This window comes from Cetorhinus maximus, chromosome 8 (genome assembly GCF_964194155.1).
Source record: "Cetorhinus maximus chromosome 8, sCetMax3.hap1.1, whole genome shotgun sequence".
In the NCBI taxonomy this organism is placed as follows: domain Eukaryota; kingdom Metazoa; phylum Chordata; class Chondrichthyes; order Lamniformes; family Cetorhinidae; genus Cetorhinus; species Cetorhinus maximus.
Window position 1 is genome coordinate 70,338,406 of NC_135886.1, and position 19,044 is coordinate 70,357,449.

At 46.3% G+C, this 19,044-nt stretch overlaps 1 protein-coding gene and 1 long non-coding RNA gene across 2 annotated transcripts in view; one reads left to right on the forward strand and one right to left on the reverse strand.

The window, feature by feature from the left end:
- LOC144683710 (uncharacterized) overlaps nt 1–19,044 on the forward strand; it is a 272,653-nt gene that overhangs the window by 52,414 nt on the left and 201,195 nt on the right. The gene's annotated exons all lie outside the window — the stretch shown is intronic.
- frmpd3 (FERM and PDZ domain containing 3) overlaps nt 1–19,044 on the reverse strand; it is a 235,935-nt gene that overhangs the window by 35,666 nt on the left and 181,225 nt on the right. Inside the window, exon 11 of the mRNA XM_078547754.1 lies at nt 3,747–3,926. Within this exon, the coding sequence (XP_078403880.1) occupies nt 3,747–3,926 (180 nt within the window). The remainder of the gene's footprint in view (nt 1–3,746; nt 3,927–19,044) is intronic.

The window sequence follows — 19,044 nt, forward strand, 5'->3', positions numbered from 1 at the left end:
AGTTTGAACTTCTTGGGAAATTGTGATGCAATCCTTACGTGGGGACTTCTGACGGGGGTTCCCCAGCTCATCTTTGGGGTACAATCTAAGTACAGCACCCCAAAGAATGGAAGGTATGGGCCATTATTTTTTAAGTATAGACACTGTTTTTTATGCAAATACGGAGCAAAACAAAAATAATAACAACAAACGGCATTTATGTAGCACTTCTAACATAGAAGAAATTCTTTAGGGCACTTTACAGAGACATAATCAGACACAAAATGACACTGAGTTAAAGGAAATATTAGGACCAATTTTTAAGACCAGGTGAGGACACATGCCAGTCCTTTCTTTCCCACTTCTCGATTGATCTTAACAGGGTTTTTTGAAACTTATAAGGATGAAGGACTGCACTTAACCGTTTACATGTTGATAACAAAGAACTCAGTCCGACAGATTTTCTTGAATTTAAACACAAAGGGGTTCATTTTTACTTGAGCCAAAAACCCACCCAAGTAAAGAAATAAACATAATTAAAAAAGGTAAACACACATCCCAGCCTTTGCAACACATGCACACAAGCATGAAAAATTGTAACTTATAGTAGAGGAGGTTAACTTTTGGACAAATTAAGATTCAATGATAAAATGAAAAAAACAGAGTTCACTGTTTGAGTTCTTTGCTGTTGTTCATGGCTGAGGCTGTTTTTTTTAAATGGTCGTCTTGAAATTCCAGTGGGGTTGTGACCAATGCAAACAGCAATTTATGGAGACAGTCTCTTTTAAATCATGATTTGAGTGTTCCACAGAAGATAATTGATTAGCTCATGTTTGGACAGACCTTGGTTATTTTTATGACCTAGGTGATTAGTTTTTTTTAACTGTCCCAGCCATCACTTCTGAATGGGCTTTTCTTCCCTGTGATGAGCTATGAAGACCATATCAACACTTTCTATATAGCCATTGTCCCTGTGGACTTTCTGTCTCTGCCTGATGGCTTCGAATGTAGTTTGATAAAATTGTTAATGTTGAGAGCTAGCTACAAGCTTCAGTTCAGCTTTGAAGTAATTTTTGATATCCGATGTGAAATTCCTAGGAAGCTTATCTTGCCAATACACATTGGAAACTTCCAGAAACTGACCAACTTGTAATTGCAGATGTGTCAGGTGACCTGTGGCAGCCAACTTAAGTCAGTGTCTTTGCTTCCTTTAAAAGTTTTGTTGAAGAGTTTCAATACATATCCGACCAACCAAATAAATTAAAGATAAATGTTCCACATGTACATGTCACGTTGTCATGACGCAATGTCTAAATGTTTGGTCAAAGAGCTGAGTTTTAAGGATGATCTTAAAAAAGGGGAGGGAGGTGGAGAGGCAGAGTGGCTTGAGAGGGTAATTAAAGGTCTTAGGGGCTACACAGCTGAAGGCATGACCACTAATGGTGGGGATAAGTGGATTTCAAGATGCACAAGAGGACAGAGTTGGTAGAATACAGAGTTCTCAGAGGGTTATACGCTGGAATAATTACAGAGATAGGAAGGGGTAAGGTGATGGAAGCATTGAAACATAATGCTGAGAATTTATATATGAGGCATTGGAGACTGAAAGGATGTCAGCAGCAAAGGGATAATGGGAGATTTGGAGTTGGTGAGAAATAAGGTATTGGTTTTGAATGAGCAGAAATTTATAGAAGGTGGAGGATGGGAGATTAGTCAGGAGAACATTGCAATAATCTGATATAGAAGTGAGAAAGGCATGAATGAGGCTTTGAGCAATGATTGTGCCGAGACGGGCAGAAATAGATGATGCTATGGAGGTGGAAGTAGACAGCCCTTGTGATGGAATTGATATGGGGCTGCACTCACAGTATCACAGCATCTCTACAGTGCAGGAGGAGGCCATTAAGCCCATTGAATCTGCACTGGCTCTCTGAAAGAGCATTCCACCTCACCCCTCTCCCTTGCCTTATCCCTGTAACATTGCACATTCTTTCTTTTCAGATAGCAATCCAATTCCCTTTTGAACACCTTGATTGAACCTGCCTCCACCACCCTTTCAGGAAGTTTGTTCCAGACTCTAACCACCCTCTGGGTGAAAAAAAATTTCCTCATCATCACATTTACTCCTTTTGCCAATTATTTTGAATCTGTGCTCTCTAGTTCTTGATGTTTTTTGAGTGGGAACAGTTTCTCACTATTTACCCTGTCCATACCCCACAGGATCTTGGATACCTCTATCAAGTCTCCTCTCAGCCGCTTTTTCTCCGAGGAAAACAGGCCCAACCTCTCCAATCTATTCTTATAGCTACAGTTCTTCACCCTGGGAATCATTCTCGTGAATCTCCTCTGTACTCTCTCCAATGCCTTCACTCAAGCATGGCACCCAGAACTGGATGCAGTACTCCAGATGAGGCCTAACTAGTGTCTTATAAAAGTTCAACATGACATCCTTACTCTTGTACTCAATGCCCCTATTTATAAAGCCCACGATACTATATGCTTTATTAACTGCTTTCTCAACATGCCCTACCATCTTCAATGACCTCCATCTCACTCCACAGATGCTGCCAGAATTGCTGAATATAGCTGGCATTTTCTGTGGGTGTTTGCCAAGAAAACTGAAATCGAGCTCTGACTAAATAAGAACAATGGGTATCTTGCCAACTATTCTTTTTCTGAAGAAAGAGGGGCAGGATCAAAGGAGACAAACGGCCTGGACTAGTTGTTCAAGATGATAGTGGCCTGATGTGCCTTACATAATCTCACCCTTCAAAGGGCAACCACCATGAAACCACAAAAGAACCAACCTCAACCAGTGGCAGAAAATGACCAGCCACCTTTTGTGAGTCTGTGACCTTGCAGCATGCAGGTTCTAAATGCAGGATTTTTGCTATTCCTTGACACATTTCATGAGTCATAATAATATAAGAACATAAGAAATAGGTAGACCATACAGTATCTTGAGCCTGCTCTGCCATTTAATAAGATCATGGGTGATCCTCAACCTCAACTTTTGCCTGATTCCCATATCCCTTGATTTCCTTAGTGTCCTAAAATCTATCAATCAGAGCCTTAAATGCATCCAGTGGCTGAGCCACAGGAAAATCACATTAACACAGCAGCAATACAGAGCACTAAAATAGGGGAAGCCTGTTATCTGGACAGTACTTGAACAAATGGAAGAGTTCTGAGCATTCTCCCTGCACCACCAACTTTACAGCAAAATGCTTTTAACATGCCTGGTAAGGCAATATCGTAAAATTAAACATAGTAAAAACAGCATTTCAAATTGAGCAAAGCATAAACTATATTTATCTTGGCACCTTTCTGAGCCAAGCAAATTTCTTCCTCATCTGCATCCAGATCTGGTAAAGATACTTTCTGGTATCTCCATTGAGGCTGAGATAGTATTGCTCTTCAGAGGTGTGTGTACTTTGGCACTCTCGCTTGCACCTTCTGCTGGAGGACATCCAAATCTGCCTCCTGAAAGGTATTCATTTGTCACACTGATCTTGCTGCAGGTGCTTTTCCCTTCAGAAAAATACACCTATATGATGATGAGCAGCCATTTACAAGTTGCATCTGGCTGCTATTGAGAGTTCTGTGGTATTATGCAAAAAAAGTTGATCTCACATCATAGTGTGAGGTCAGCTCATAGCTCTATAAGTGCATATGCCAGCTCTGCATTATTGGCCCCATTATTTATATACAAATTCTACATTATGGCTGTGATGTTAAGGATAAAAATGTTATATGGAATCTCATACCTTTGCTTCTGATATGGTTAGCTCAACCCGAGCTATGTTCTCTTTCTCTCTGAACAACTGGATTCGGCTCACGCGGCCAAATTCTGCCAGAATGGTGGTGAGGTTTGTTTTTAGGTCTATAACATGACTGATGCCGTGCTGTGGCCCAACAAGCAGCGTCATTTCTGACTGCTTTGCATCCTGAAAGGCAGCAAATTACACATTTCACCTGGATGAGTCAGTACACCGTACAGTTCACATTACAGTTTAATGTAAAAAGCTTTCAGTAAAACAATCACATAAGAACACTTTTATGGTTTTAATGTTTGATGATATTAGCTTTGCAAATTCTATTGGCGATAACAGCACATCAATACATAAAATATTTGTATGAATTTCTCTGTTTGCAATGTCAACATAGTCAATAGCTAATTTATTTTAAATGGTTTAATGCTACTGCTGAAGTAACATACCAGTATATAAAATGACAACATTAAGTGGGTCATTTTCAGTTTGGGCACAGGTGCGAAATGGATGGTTGTTGACTGACTACCTGTTACACACCCTGTCCAATTCCACTTTCTATTGCCTTCGGTGTTAGTTCCACAATGGCCAGTTTGTTCCGCAGGATCCAAAATGATAATGACCCCCACACTTGTCCACAAATAGAAACAACAGTAATTTCTTGGCATTTCAACTTTTTGTTTTGCAAGCATTGTATGAAGAAACCACTGAAACATTAAAAACAAAGGATAGGAATTTCTTTGGAGCTGCCCCACTTCGTTTTTGTAACTTTGCTGGCAGTGCAACAGAGACCCTGTTTTAACACAGAATGAAGTTGCATTTATGGAACCCCATTTTCTAGCCTCAGCATCACAAAGCACTTTACAGCCAAGAAGTACTTTTGAAATGTAGGGTGGAATTTTCTGAGCCCGTTGGTGGCGGGTGTGGTAGGTGGCGTGCGCAGAAAATATGGCGGGACCCACTTCATGACGGCGTGAAGGCAGGTTGCGATCTTCCACTCAGCCCGCTGACGGCGGGACGCGTTTCCCGCCATCGGTCAGCGGGGAGCTAATTGTAATACATTAGCATATAATTAAAAGGCCATCCCGCCAGGCTCTTGGAACCTCACCATATCATCCGTCCATGTCAGCGGGAAAGCACGCCGACATGTTTCACAACAGCACGCAGGCAACGAGCACTTGGCGGCTTCACTTTGGGGGAACTGAGGTGAGTGAGCAGCAGCATTCTCCGCAGCTCTCCTGTTTTTTACAGGCCTCAGGGGCGCCGGGGGGTTCCTAGCCTGCCCGCCCATGCAAGTATCGTGGAGGCACCAAAGGGCCACCAAGCACTCCTTACCTTGCCTCCCTGCCTCCCCCCACCCCCCGCACAGACTTTTGAGTCCATCACCACTTTATTGGACTGCAGGGCAGTTGGACTGCACACGTTGTACAATCTCCTCGCTAATGCTGGCCATGTAGCAGTCACTGCTGGAGGTGCTCACAGCCCCTTTGCAATCTCAGCATCCTGGTTTGGACCAGTGTCCCCCATGTCGCAGGCTGACAGGGCAGCCATGCAGTGCACTCATCTCTGGCCATCCAAACAGTGACCAGCACTCTCTGGGAAGCATTGAGGGGCAGTCACACAGGGCCAGGAAAGGTGCTAACTACAGCCATGATAACCATGTCTCTCTCTCTTTCATGCTGCAGGAAGACCACGTCAGGATCAAGGATCCTGGTGACCTAGTTGTGTGCCTGATGTCCTACAGAGACCGTAGGAGACAGAGGAGAGTGACTGAGGCTCCTGGCTGTGCAAAGGCAGGAGCAGTAATCTCATGAAGAAGGGGCAGCAGGGGTTCCTGCACACGCTGCCCAGGAGCGACAGTGAGCCGTGGCTGGTCAGCGTCTAGCGACACCCAGGGTCTATAGATGCCACCTGCCATTCCTGGAGATGACTGAGAACCAGTGTCGCCGACAACTGCGCATGTCTAGGGACCTGGTGGCTCACATCTGCCACTTATTGCAAGACATGACGCCAAGGGGACATGGAGGGCATCCACTGCCAGTGGCTGTGAAAGTGACTGCGGCGCTCAATTTCTAAGCCAGTGGCTCCTTTCAGGGCTCCACAGGTGACCTCTGTGGGATTTCACAATCTGCCACCCACAAATGCATCCGTGAGGTCACTGATGCCATCTTCTCCATGGCACACAACTTTGTGCATTTCGCCTGGGATTGGGACAGCCAGGATGCAAGGGCCATTGGATTCACCCTGACCTCGGGATTCCCACAGGTGCAGGGTGCAATTGACTGCACTCATGTGGTGCTCAGGTCTCCATCGCTACACTCAGTGGACTTCATCAACCGCAAGGGCTTCCACTCACTGAATGTGCAGCTGGTATGCGACCGCCAGAAATGCAACCTGCAGGTATGCTCATGGTTTCCAGCGAGTGTGCGTGACGCCTACATCCTAAGTCGCTCGCAGATCCCTGCAGTCTTCCACGTTCCATAGAGGCTGCAGGTTGGCTCCTTGGCAACAAGGGTAGGCCGTGGCTGATGACACCTGCGCTGCGGCCTCAGACTGCAGCAGAGCGATGCTATAATGAAGCTCATACAGCAGCTCACAACTTGGTGGAGCAGACCATCGGGATGCTGAAGATGCTGTTCCGTTGCCTGGACTAGTCTGGTGGAGCCCTGCAATACAGTCCGCAGAGGGTGTCACGCATTGTCGTTGTCTGCTGCGCCGTTTAAAAACTGGCACTGCAATGGGGTGAGGAGCTGGCTGAGGGGGAGATGGCGGAGCTGCACGTCTCCTCTGATGAGGAAGACGCTGATGGGGATGAGGGTGAGGGGGTCCTTGGTGGTGACAACGATGGGGATGAGGCTCTAGCACTGGCTAGATGAGGCAGGCACACTAGGGAGTCCCTCATAGTTGCTAGATTTGTGGAGGATGATGATGACATGCAGTGAGGTGTCCCTGTAGATCCTCACGTCGCAGTTGTGAACGTTTGACTCCAGTCTGGCTTATCTCAGCGCCAATACCCTTTGAGAGAATGCTCCTGTCATGCAGATGCTGTGGAGGCCCGAATAGCCGCTCAATCGCAGGAGGATGATGACAACATGCAGTGAGGACACTCCATAGATCTCCACATAACCTCTGAGAATGTCTGACTCCTGTCTGGCCTAGGGCAGCTCGCTTGCGCTCCATGATCAGGGCCATCTCAGAGACGCAGCCATGAAACTTTAGATGCATCTGATGCTGTGTCCGTCTTCAGTACCTCAGCCCTTCAGGAGCTGGTGCACGGCATCACTGGTCGCAGATGCTGGTGTGATAGGGGCCAGCCCCACCTTGAAGGTATTGAGAGCACACAGAGCATATGAGAGAACTTTATGGTGCCTGCCCACTACATTCTGGCAGCAATGACCAGCACCGCTGAGGTGCAGTTATCAGTAATGTTTCCAGGGAGTGTGAGGCTGGATTATCACTGTGGTCTGAAGGCTGCACAAAGCACAGGGAAGTGGCCCTGGACTGAGACACCTGCCTTTATCTTGTGCAGAAAGGTTTCACATCTGAGTGACAAGAACACTGCTCATCAGAACAAGGAGCCATAGGCAGGGAGACATTCTTAGGAGTTTATTGACAATGGTGAACTTTATGTACAAGTGATTAACACCTGTGCCCAGGCTGTGCAACTGATTCTCCTTAACTGTCCTAACCCTGTTGCTACGTCTTGGTGCTCCCTGGACATCCACAGCATTGGTGGAGGCAGCCTGCTGACTGTGATGAATGGTGAGTTTGGCAGGCGTCCTCCGGAGAGCCGAGACTTTGGAGGGTCCCATCCTGCTTTCGGGGTCTTGCTGTGTGGCAGTGGCACCCTCCTTGGCCTGTGAAGCTGGATCTGTGGAGGTGAAAGGAAGAGGGGAGTCAGATGGATTGGTCACTCCCAGAGTCACCTGGGAGGATGGCCTCTTCCCTATTGGTGCCCGAGGGCCCCTGGCTGAATCTGTGAGCGGAAGGGGTAGCTGAAGTGAGATCAAGCTGCCCAGCACCGCTTTCGTGTATACACTGTTGGAGGCCAACTACGGCATCAGCGATGGAGTTAAGCCCGCACAGCAGTGCAGGAGTGATGTCTTGGACCAAGGTCTCCATGGCGGCTGCCATCCTGCCAGTGTTGACCTCGGTGCGTTCCAATGCTGGGGCTATCACCTCAGCCTGAAGACGGATGGACTCCTCCATTGTGCCTTGCAATCTGAGGAGTGCAGCGGACATCCCTTCCTGATGTTCCCGAGCTTGCCTTTGCAGCTCCAGCAACTGAGACATGACCGATTCCAGAGGCTCGTCATCTGATTCAGACTCAGCAACGTTCTGGCCTCCAGCAGTCCTCTGAGTTCCGGAGACCTGGGAAGTCCCTCCCTCCGCCTGCTGTGGATCAGAAAGTGTGATGTGCTCACCAGATTGTGATCCCGAGGCTACCCTAAAGCTAGGTCCCACTGAGGTATGTGTCTCCGCTGGTGGAGGGTGTGGGTGAGCGCTGTGACGGGACTTCCAGGAGGGTGCCTTCGGATTCCTCTTCAGAGGTTTCTTTGGAGCTTGCTTGGAGGCTCTGGGTTGTGGACTCTGTCTGCTGCCTCCTAGATGTGCCTGTGAAAGCAAGGAGAGATAATTAGTGCATTGCAGTGGCCTGTGAAAGAGGACACATCACTCACAGCATGGTTGTCTGATGGATGTTGCACTGCTGGATCCTCACTTGGTAGAGCAGCGCCGACCTCACTGTCAGCACAAAACTGGTTCCGGTCATCACTGGCCAGCTGGATGGCTCTGCTTTCAAATTCTGTGAGAACTTTAGTCTTTGGCGTCCCTCCACCTGTCTGCAACCTTAACCTCCTGTTGTGAGCCAGTTTGCCCTGCATGGAAAGAGATAGGAAGAGGGTATCAGGATGCCTGCCGCGCCAGGTGATAAGTATGCCTGGCCTGTGTGGGTGGTGAGTGGTCCCATGGACAGGATGAGGACAATGATGATGTGTGTGAAAGATTGAATGGTGATGTCCCTTGCACTGGCAGTGAGTGAGGGCCCTGTGGGTGTGTGATGGGTTTGTGAGTGTGTGAGTTTGTAGTAGTGAAAAGTGTGACTTACCCTGGTGGAACGGAGGAGATCATTCATCCTTTTGCGGCACTGGGTGGCTGTCCTCTTCTGAAGGACATCGGTGCTGAACACCACTGCCACTGCCTCCCAAGCCGGGTCCCAAAGCGGGGTAGAGCACATCCCGGCGGGCTTTCATGGCATACAGCAGTCACTCGAGGGACCCATCGTTGAAGCGGGGGGCTGCAGTCTTTATGCCTTTGCAGGCCATGTCTCCCAGGCAGCAGTGGTGAGCTGATGGCGATGAGCGCTTTGCTGGCGGCTGCCTTTTAAAGATGGCGGCTGGCGGCCTTTTTAAAGATGGCGGCCGGCATGATGCAACAGTGGGGTGATGGCGAGTGGGCGAATGAGAGTCCACCTGCTATGGAAACGGCGTGTTTCGTGGGAGTGAATATAGAATGAGGCGGGCTTGGAAAGATACGGTGTGAAAACCCGCCATTTTCATCGGCGGGTAGGACTCCATTTTACCCACCTGCTACTGCACTTAGTGCAATTCTGGAAAGTTCAGCCCGTAGTCACTGTTGTAGAAAATGTGATTACACAAAAATGGGGTTTTCATCACACTTGCAGAGAAAATAGAGAAATGGAGCTGGATCAGCTCCGAGGAAATTTCTAGGCCAAAATCTAAGAACGAGGACTCATTTTAAAGTGGGTTTTCACCATTAGCACCACATGCAAAGAGGGAGAGGGCAAAAAACATTTGGCCCTTCCAGTGCATTCCCTTTGCACCTTTCATGGAAGAGTTGCAAATTAAACTGGAAACAGATATATTGGACTTATCCATTGCAGGAGCCTGTATCCCTAGAGTCATAGAAGTCTACAGCACAGAAAAAGGCCCTTCAGCCCATCGAGTCTGCGCTGGTCAAACAAGCACCTAACTATTCTAATCCCATTTTCCAGCACTAGGCCCATAGCCTTGTATGCCATGGCATTGCAAGTGCACATCCAAATACTTCTTAAATGTAATGTGGGTTTCTGCCTCTACCACCCTTTCAGGCAGTGAGTTCCAGATTCCCACCACCCTCTGAACATTTGTAGGAAGCTTTCCTCCAGAACCCTGTTCCTCCATAATTGCAGCCTCTATATGCAGGTGGGTACCTGGAATACACCTCTAACGCCACTGATAGATGCTTTTCTTACTTCAATTAAGTGATCTCTCTCTTACCCTATCAACTTAGGTGTTCAACTTAAACAGGGTCAGTCATGGAGATTGTGGGCCAGGATATCCTAACACTGGGAAGTCAGGCTCCTGGATTTTCAGACCTAGAGTATCGCCATTAGGACCCCATTCATAAATGAATGACAAAGAATTTTCATCAGCATTAAATTTCTTTTCACAAGATAATAATGGGTGAGGAAAGCCATTCAGCTTATCTCAGCTCACCCATCCAAAAAGGCCCTAAAATTCTTCCATTGAGAGATCCAATTTGTTCTTGGACAATTTCAGGGTTTTGCCTCCACAATGCAGTCTGGATCAATTCCAACTGTCATCACTCTCTGTGTGAAAAAGTCCTAAATCTGCCTTGATAAGTCTGAACCTTTACCTCCCTGTACTACATTGAAAAGTCCAAGTTTCTCCAGTCTCTCCTCAAAATTCCAATCTTTGACGTTAAAGATTTGCCCCAAAACCTTTCTGTGCACTGTCTCAAATGCTTGAATGTTTATTCTATGTGTCTTGGTGACCCAAACTGATTTAGGAATGACTTCCACTGACCTGTTGGTATGTATTTCATCATCCTATTGGTTTTGTTGAAAGTTAATCTGAATTTGGTGTACATGTTGAGTGTTGAGTCTAGCTACATTCCTATGTCTTATTTAACTTTATCCTTAGCAATTTCAACATTGTTTAGGGAGTTTATGGTTCAGAAAAGTAATTGAAACCTTTCAGATCCTGAGCGGTCTTGACAGGGTGGATGTGGAGAGGATGTTTCCTCTTGTGGGAGAATCTAGAACTAGGGGTCACTGTTTAACAGTAAAGGATCGTTCATTTAAGACAGGAATGAGGAGAATTTTTTTCTCTTAGAGGATTGTGAGTTGTTGGAACTCTCTTCCTCAAAAGGCGATGGAAGCAAAGTCTTTGAATATTTTTGAGGCAAAGCTAGATAGATTCTTGATTAACAAAGGGGTGAAAGGTTATCGTGAGTAGGCAGGAATGTGGGGTTGAAGTTACATTCAGATCAGCCATAATCTTATTGAATGACCGAGGAGGCTTGAGGGACTGAGTGGCCTACTCCTGCTCCTAATTTGTATGTTTATATGTTCAAATTTTATATGTGCAATACAGCTATTCACATCAAATATCATCTATTATTATGCTCATTTGGATATTTTATACATAATTTCAGAGCAAAGTGTTCCAAATCCATTACTCTATCTAGTTTGGTAGCAACTGCAGATTTGACCAATTTGCATTGAGTTTCTGAATCCAAGTCATTGATGTAAATCAGAAACAGCACAATCCCCTGGATACTTAACTCAGTTCTTGTTCAAGCCAACATAACTCTCTAAAAAGCAGCCAGTGTTTTCTACCCTTCAACTAATTTCTTATCAACTCCCATTACGAGTGAATGCTATGACATTAATAGTAGTAGAAAAGCTCATCACAGTGATTTTGGAACATCAAACTGCATCGCTTTAATTTATGACACACTCTATCCACTGTACATGTAGACATTGTGCCATCTTGTTGGTAGAGATTGCTGCACTGTGTTGGTACACACAGACCCACTGGTACAGACTGCATTGTACACTTCGTGCCAATGTTCTATATAAGGCTGATTTTTAACTAATATACATATTTAGAAGAGTGTGATATTTTGGCTTGATATATATATGTGTGTTAGTTAGCTGATATTGATAATTATTAAACTGATACTATGAGTGAGTATTTAATTACTTAACTTTGCTGTAATGTTGCTCTGGTGTAGTGTTATTAATGCTCAACTGTAAAATATTGAAAAGTTGGAGTTGTGGGATTTTCAACTATAAATTGTACACCTATTTGCCTCTACACCTATAAAAACATAAGAAATAAGAATAGAAGTAGACCATATGGCCCCTCGAGCCTGTCCCATTCAGTGTGCTTTTTCCAGTGTTAAATTTTGGTGTAGTCAGTAAGATTCCATAACGCAGGCACCAAATCCTAGCAAGTTTTTTTTTCGTGTTTTTTGTGGTTGACTAGATCCAGGACAGCACTTCTCTCCGGTGGGCACCGTAGGTGACGCCTTCATAGCTAAACACCTTGTGTAACTCTCTGTGTCTTTAATCATGTCTGAGGAGATGGAAAAGCACTTGGCAGAGGTGGAAAGTTTGGTTGAGGAACTGAAATTGGCTATGCTGATGAAGGAGGCCGAAGCAGCTCCAGCTCTAGTGGAGGCACACAGGCTTTGAGGAATGAAGTTGAGTATCTAAGGGCTCCCAATATGTCCTCCCTTAACTCAGAAAAAGAAGGAAGGAGTATCTCTTTACACATGCTCTATCTACCAACTGAAAGGAAGCTGGATAGATCTGTAGGGAGACTAGAAATGTCAAGCGTTCCTTTGGCTGAAGATTGGACTGAGGATGCTCAGGTGGTCATGGCATCTAAGTGCCTCGATGAGGATGAGCGAGTGGCATTCTGATGGAGCATCTGTTTAGAAAAGTTCTTAGAGAAATACTAGGGAGAGTGTTGACTCCCAAAAGAGCCCGCAACTGATCTTTGAAGTCCTGACAAGTGAATCATCCTCCTGGATCCCTCTTTCAAATCAACAAGGGAAACTCAGTTGAATAATCACTTAATTAAAATGGTGAGGCATGTAAATGTCCAATTAGAGCTGAGGAGACTTATCAGTGACAAGCCACAGCTGTCATTCTTTGATGCATGTGATCACATTCTCAAGATCATGGGAAAAGACAAGATTACTAAGATCAGGAAGGAGGCTACCATCAGAGAGGTTGGCGTTGATGGGGATGTAAGCATCATGCTGAAGAGACAAGTGGAGCAGATTGCTACACAGCAAGCTCAGATCCGACCTTTGCTGTCTTAGCACCAGAACAAGCCTCAAGGTCGATCATGCCCAAGGTATACTTCAAAGAGATGCTGGAATTTCAGTGGTGTTGGACATTTTAAATGAGACTGCCCTCAGCAACCACAGACCCTACAGGCAGCAGGAACAGAAACCCATCAAGTGCAACTGCATTCCCCCCTCCCTCACCCAATAAGACATGGGTCCGGCAAAAGTAATGGAAATGCTGATGCTCTCAGCTAGAAGACTGACCATGGAAGGAAACTCACCTTTACCAGGTTAGAGGGGATTATGGCTAATGCCATGTCCAATGCCTCAAGCAATTGACAGCATTCATACCCCAATCCACCATGAAGTCTGACCAGGGATTTTTCAAAGTGTCACCAAAGTGCTTATGAATGAGATCCATGCCAGATTCATAAGTGTAGAGCCAAGCAGTCTCACCTTTGCCATCTATCCCAAAGGAGGACCTCAGGCAGCTTCAACTTGTTGATGAAAGCATCAATAGACTTTACTTTTACTGGAAAACACCCACCTACCCAACCCTGCCTAATGAAGGAGTCCAAACAGTTATGTAAACTGTTGCGGTGCTGGGAAAGAATCAGGGAGGATGGTGTTCTCTATTAACTGGTCTATGACAATGAGAGGGAGGTGAAGCAACTCATCCTTCCGAGCAGTCTCAAACCTCAAGGGCAGAATTTTTCACTCCTCAGGCAAGAGTCCTGACGTCATTGTGCACTCGCGCGATATTTCGGTCGGCGGGTGCGCATGTGAGTCGGCAGCTCACCCGCCAACAATTAACAAGCCTATTAAGGCCATTAAAGTAATAATTAAGTTCAAATTTTCACTGCTTGCCCAACTTTACAGTTGGTGGGTAGGCGAAAAGGCCAAGCGGCCTTTGGATTTTTTAGGGAACCTCATCCACGGGGAGGATGAGGTTTTCAACAGCAATTAAAAATTAAATAAAAATGTTTAAATTTCATTCAAACATGTCCCTGCTCATGTGACAGAGTCACACGAGGGGACATGTTTTTAATATTTTAAAAATCTTTTTTATTTTCAGATATCTTGATCTCCCTGAGGCAACTCTGTGCCTCAGAGAGCTTTTCCTGTGCACTCCCGCACGCATGCGTGAACTTCCACGCTCGCCCTCCAACCCCCCACCCACACACAGGCAGCACTGAGCCTTAATTGGACCGTCAGCATGAAATCGCGGTTGGGCCCTGATCGCGGGCGGCTGTCCCTTTCACAGTTGCTCCCGCCCGCCGCCGCCAAGGCTACCCGACGAGGGCAAAAAATCTGCCCGAAGTGTTGAAAGTAGTTCATGATCAGGCAGGGGACCAAGCATCGGAAAAGACACCTGTGCTGACAAGAAAGCAGTGTTTCTGGCCAGGAATGGCTGCTGATATTTCCAGAACTGAGAGAGGTGGGCTTTGGCCAAGTAGGGAAGCGGCTTCAAACCAGCATGCGATCCTGACTGCTACTAAGCCATTGGAAGCACTCACTATGGATTTCACAGTCTTCAACCCCAGCAGCAATGAAACTGAATACGTTCTTGTACGAACAGATCTCTTCACCAAGTTTACATAGGCAATTCCCCACGTATGATCAGAAGGCGTCAACTATAGCTTGAGTTCTTGTGCATGATTTGTTTGTCTGTTTTGGTGTTCCATTCAGCATACACAGTGACCAAGGACGCAACTTTGAGAGCAACATTATACAAGAGCATTGTAAGGTGTATGGTATTGCCAAGAGTAGCGCTACCCCCTATCATTCAGAGGATAATGGACAATGTGAACAATTCACCCGTACCCTTCATGACAGATTGCACACCCTACCTTCTGAGAGCAAACAGAAGTGGCTTGAGTACCTTCCAGAACAGGCTTATACACATAACTGTACCCAACATTCCTCAACAGGCTATTCTCCACACATCTTCTTCTTTGGGAGAGACCCAGTTCTTCCAATAGACTGTCTGCTTGGGCTTGACACACATTCTGAAGATGATGACCAAGTTGACAATCAGATAAAAGCAAAATACTGCAGATGCTGGAAATCTGAAATAAAAACAGAAAATGCTGGAAAAACTCAGCAGGCCTGACAGCATCTGCGGAGAGAGGAACAGAGTTAACGTTTTGAGTCTGTATGTGCTCTGAAGAAGGGTCATATGGACTCGAAACGTTAACTCTGTTTCTCTCTCCACAGATGTTGTCAGGCCTGCTGAGTTTTTCCAGCATTTTCTGTTGACAATTGGATAACTGAGCGTCATACAAGGCTAAACCATGGGGCAGAATTTTGCCCTTGTGGGCGGGCTCGGCGGGGGGTGGTTGGGAAGCTGACCGCCGCCCGAGATTGGGGTCAGACTGCGATTTCACACTGGCGGGCCAATTAAGGCCCCCCCCCCCACCCAGCGTGAAACGCACACGGCAGCGCTCATCACTGCCTGTGTGGTGGGGGGAGGTGGGCGATGGTGAACTTCGTACATGCGTGTGAGTGCATGCTTTAAAAGCTCCTGCCTCAGGGAGATGAACAGTTTTCAAAATAAATTAGGATTCATTTTTTTTTAAAAGACGGATCGAAATCTCATCCCGCCTGATGAGGTTTCATAAAAAATGCAAAGGCCGCCTGGCCCTTTTACCTGCCCACCAGCCGTAAGGTTGGACATGCAGCAAAAAATTTAAATCAATTAGATTCTTAATGGGCTTAATAGGCCTTTTAATTGTTGGCGGGCGCGCTGCCAACTCCTGCACGCCCCCGCCGACCGAAATATCGCACTAGTGCATGATGACATCGGGACGCTCGCCCGACATCATCGCGTGTCATTTTACACTCGAGCAGGTTGGGCACACGCCCACCCGCTCAGTGAAAAATCCTGGCCAATGTGTTTGAGATGGCATCCAAGAGGACAAAAAAAGAAGTGTGAGAAGAAAAGCACTATATTACCACAAGGTTGATGACATTGATCTCCCAATTGGTGTAAGAGGATAGCCCAGGTATAGGAACATAAAAGGTTGAAATAAGATACAAGATGTCTGGGATCCTGAAGCTCACAAAGATGTTAGGAGACTTGACACTGGTGGTCACACTTAGGTCATCGAACCTGTAACTGGAGGGCAACCTCGGAAGATGCTTCACCAAGAGGGTGCTGCTTCATGCCAAAGGCCTTGTAGATGATGTGGGAACAAGCAGCACAGTCAATGGTGCAGACGAATCTGAAGCGCCAGCTGGCAGTGGCTCAAGTGATGAAGAGTAAAATAGTGACAGTGAATCCTGTAATGACCTGTGTGTTGTGAATTCAGAGGGCATATCTAGTCTGAGGAGACCTACTCTAGTACCTGAAGAAGATGCAGATGCTGTTGTGAGACTGCAGCTGAAACAACAAGAGTTCCTGCTCATGAAGTTCCTGAAGACATTAACAACTTAGACCCTAAGATGGCTGACTCACCATCTAGCCTAGGTCCTATCAAGAAACGAGAAGTTTATTGTGTTTTTTTATATCTCGGATACTCCCACAACACGCACAGATGATGGACTAAGAAGGTCATCTCGAACAAACACCGGATATCATCCTGATCCTTCCCATTTGCCGTAACTGTGATTACTGAAGAAAATGCTGTCACAGATGTTGATTTGAATGTTTTAGCTATCATAGCTCATTAATAGAACTTGGTAATTATGCAATTGCTTAGTAAGCAGTAAATGTTTGATATGTACAGTTGTTGGGACAGCAATTCATAAGGGGAGTGAGTAGTGGAGGACTCATGACTTCTGACTGGACTTCTGCATGGGCCTGGAAGGAGAGGCGAGGCGGTGGCATAGTCCACTGGTAATCCAGAGACCCAGGGTAATTCTGGGGACCTGGCTTCAAATTCTAGAATGGTAGATGGCGGAATTTGAATTCAATAAAAAATCTGGAATTAAAAGTCTAACGATGACCATGAAACCATTGTCGATTTCGTAAAAACCCATCTGGTTCACTAATAGGGAAGGAAATCTGCCATCCTTGCCTGGTCTGGCCTACATATGACTCCAGGCCCACAGCAATGTGGTTGACTCTGAAACGGCCTAGCAAGCCCCTCAGTTGTAGCAAACTGCTAAAAAGCCAATAACAAGGAATAAAACTGGACGGACTACCTGGTATCGACCTAGGCACCAGAAACGACAACAGCAAACTCAGCCCTGTCAATCCTGCAAAGTCCTCCTTAATAACATATGGGGGCTAGTGCCAAAATTGGGAGAGCTGTCTCACAGAATAGTCAAGAAACAGCCTGACATAGTCATCCTCATGGAATCATACCTTAGAGATAACGTCCCAGACACCACCTTCACCATCCCATCGGCAGGATGGTGGCACAGTTGTATAGAGTCGGGAGGGAGTTGCCCTGGGAGTCCTCAACATCCACTCAAGGCCACATGAGCTCTCATGGTATCAGATGAAAAATGGGCAAAGAAACCTCCTGCTGATTACCACTTACTGCGCCCCCCCCCCTCCCTCACCCCTCAGCTGACGAATCAGTGCTCCTCCATGTTGAACACCACTTGGAGGAAGCACTGAGGCTGACAAGGGTGCAGAATGTACATCGGGTGGGGGACTTCAGTGTCCATCACCAAGAGTGGCTTGGTAGCACCAGTACAGACCAAGCTGGCCGAGTCCTAAAGGACATAGCTGCTACACTCGGTCTGCGGCAGGTGAGGGAACCAAGAAGAGGAAAAGACATACTTGACTTCATCCTCACCATGGCAGTATTGGCAGGAGTGACCAAAGTCCCATCTTCACTTTAAGGATACTTTCCATTGTGTTGTGTGGCACTACCACCATGCTATTTGGGATAGATTTCAAACAGATCTAGCAACTCAAGATTGGGCAACCATGAGGCTGTGAGCCATTGGCAGCAGCAGAATTGTACTCAACCATCTCTACCATTACCGCCAAGCGAGGGGATCAACGCTGGTTCAATGAAGAGTGCAGGAGGGCATGCTAGGAGCAGCACCAGGCATACTAAAAATGAGGTGTGAACCTGGTGAAGCTATAACACAGGACTATTTACATGCCAGTCAAAATAAGCAGCAAGCGATAGACAGAGCTAAATAATATCACAACCAACTGATCACATCTAAGCTCTTGCCACATCCAGTTGTGAGTGGTGGTGGACAATTAAACAACTTACTGGAGGAGGAGGCTCCACAAATATCCCCATCCTCAATGATGAGGGAGCCCAGCACATCAGCACAAAAGATAAGGCTGAAGCATTCGCAACAATCTTCAGCCAGAAGAGCCAAGTGGATGTTTCATCTCAGCCTCTTCCGGGGTCCCCAGCGTCACAGATGCCGGTCTTCAGCCAATTTGATTCACTCCATGTGATATCAAGAAACGATTGAAGGCACTGGATATTGCAAAGACTTTGAATCCTTAAACATTACAGCAATAGTACTGAAGACTTGTGCTCTAGAACTTGTCGTGCCCCTAGCCAAGCTGTTCCAATACAGCTGCAACATTGGCATCTACCCTACAATGTGGAAAATTGTCCAGGTATGTCCTGCCCACAAAAAGTAGGACAAATCCAACCCGGCCAATTACTGCCCCATCCGTCTACTTTTGATCATCAACGGTGCTATCAAGCGGCACTTGCTTAGCAATAACCTGTTCACTGATGCCCAGTTTGGGTTCTGCCAGGGCCACTCAGCTCCTGACCTCATTACAGCCTTGGTTCAAATATGGACAAAAGAGCTGAACTCCAGAGGTGAGGTGAGAGTGACTGCCCTTGACATCAAGGCTGCACTTGACCAAGTGTGGCATCAAGGAGCCCTAGCAAAACTGGAGTCAATGGGAATCAGGGGGAAACTCTCTGTTGGTTGGAGTCATACCTAGCACAAAGGAAGGTGGTTGTGATTGTTGGAGGTTGATCATCTCAATTCCAAGACATAGCTGCAGGAGTTCCTCAGGGTAGTGTCCTAGATTCAATCATCTTCAGCTGCATCATCAATGACCTTTCTTCCATCATAAGGTTCACTGATGATTGCGCCATTTATGATTCCTCAGATACTGAAGCAGTCCATGTCCAAATGCAGCAAGACCTGGACAAAACCCAAGCTTAGGCTGACAAGTGGCAAGTAACATTTGCACCACACAAATGCCAGTCAGTGACTATCTCCAACAAGAGAGAATCTAACCACTGCA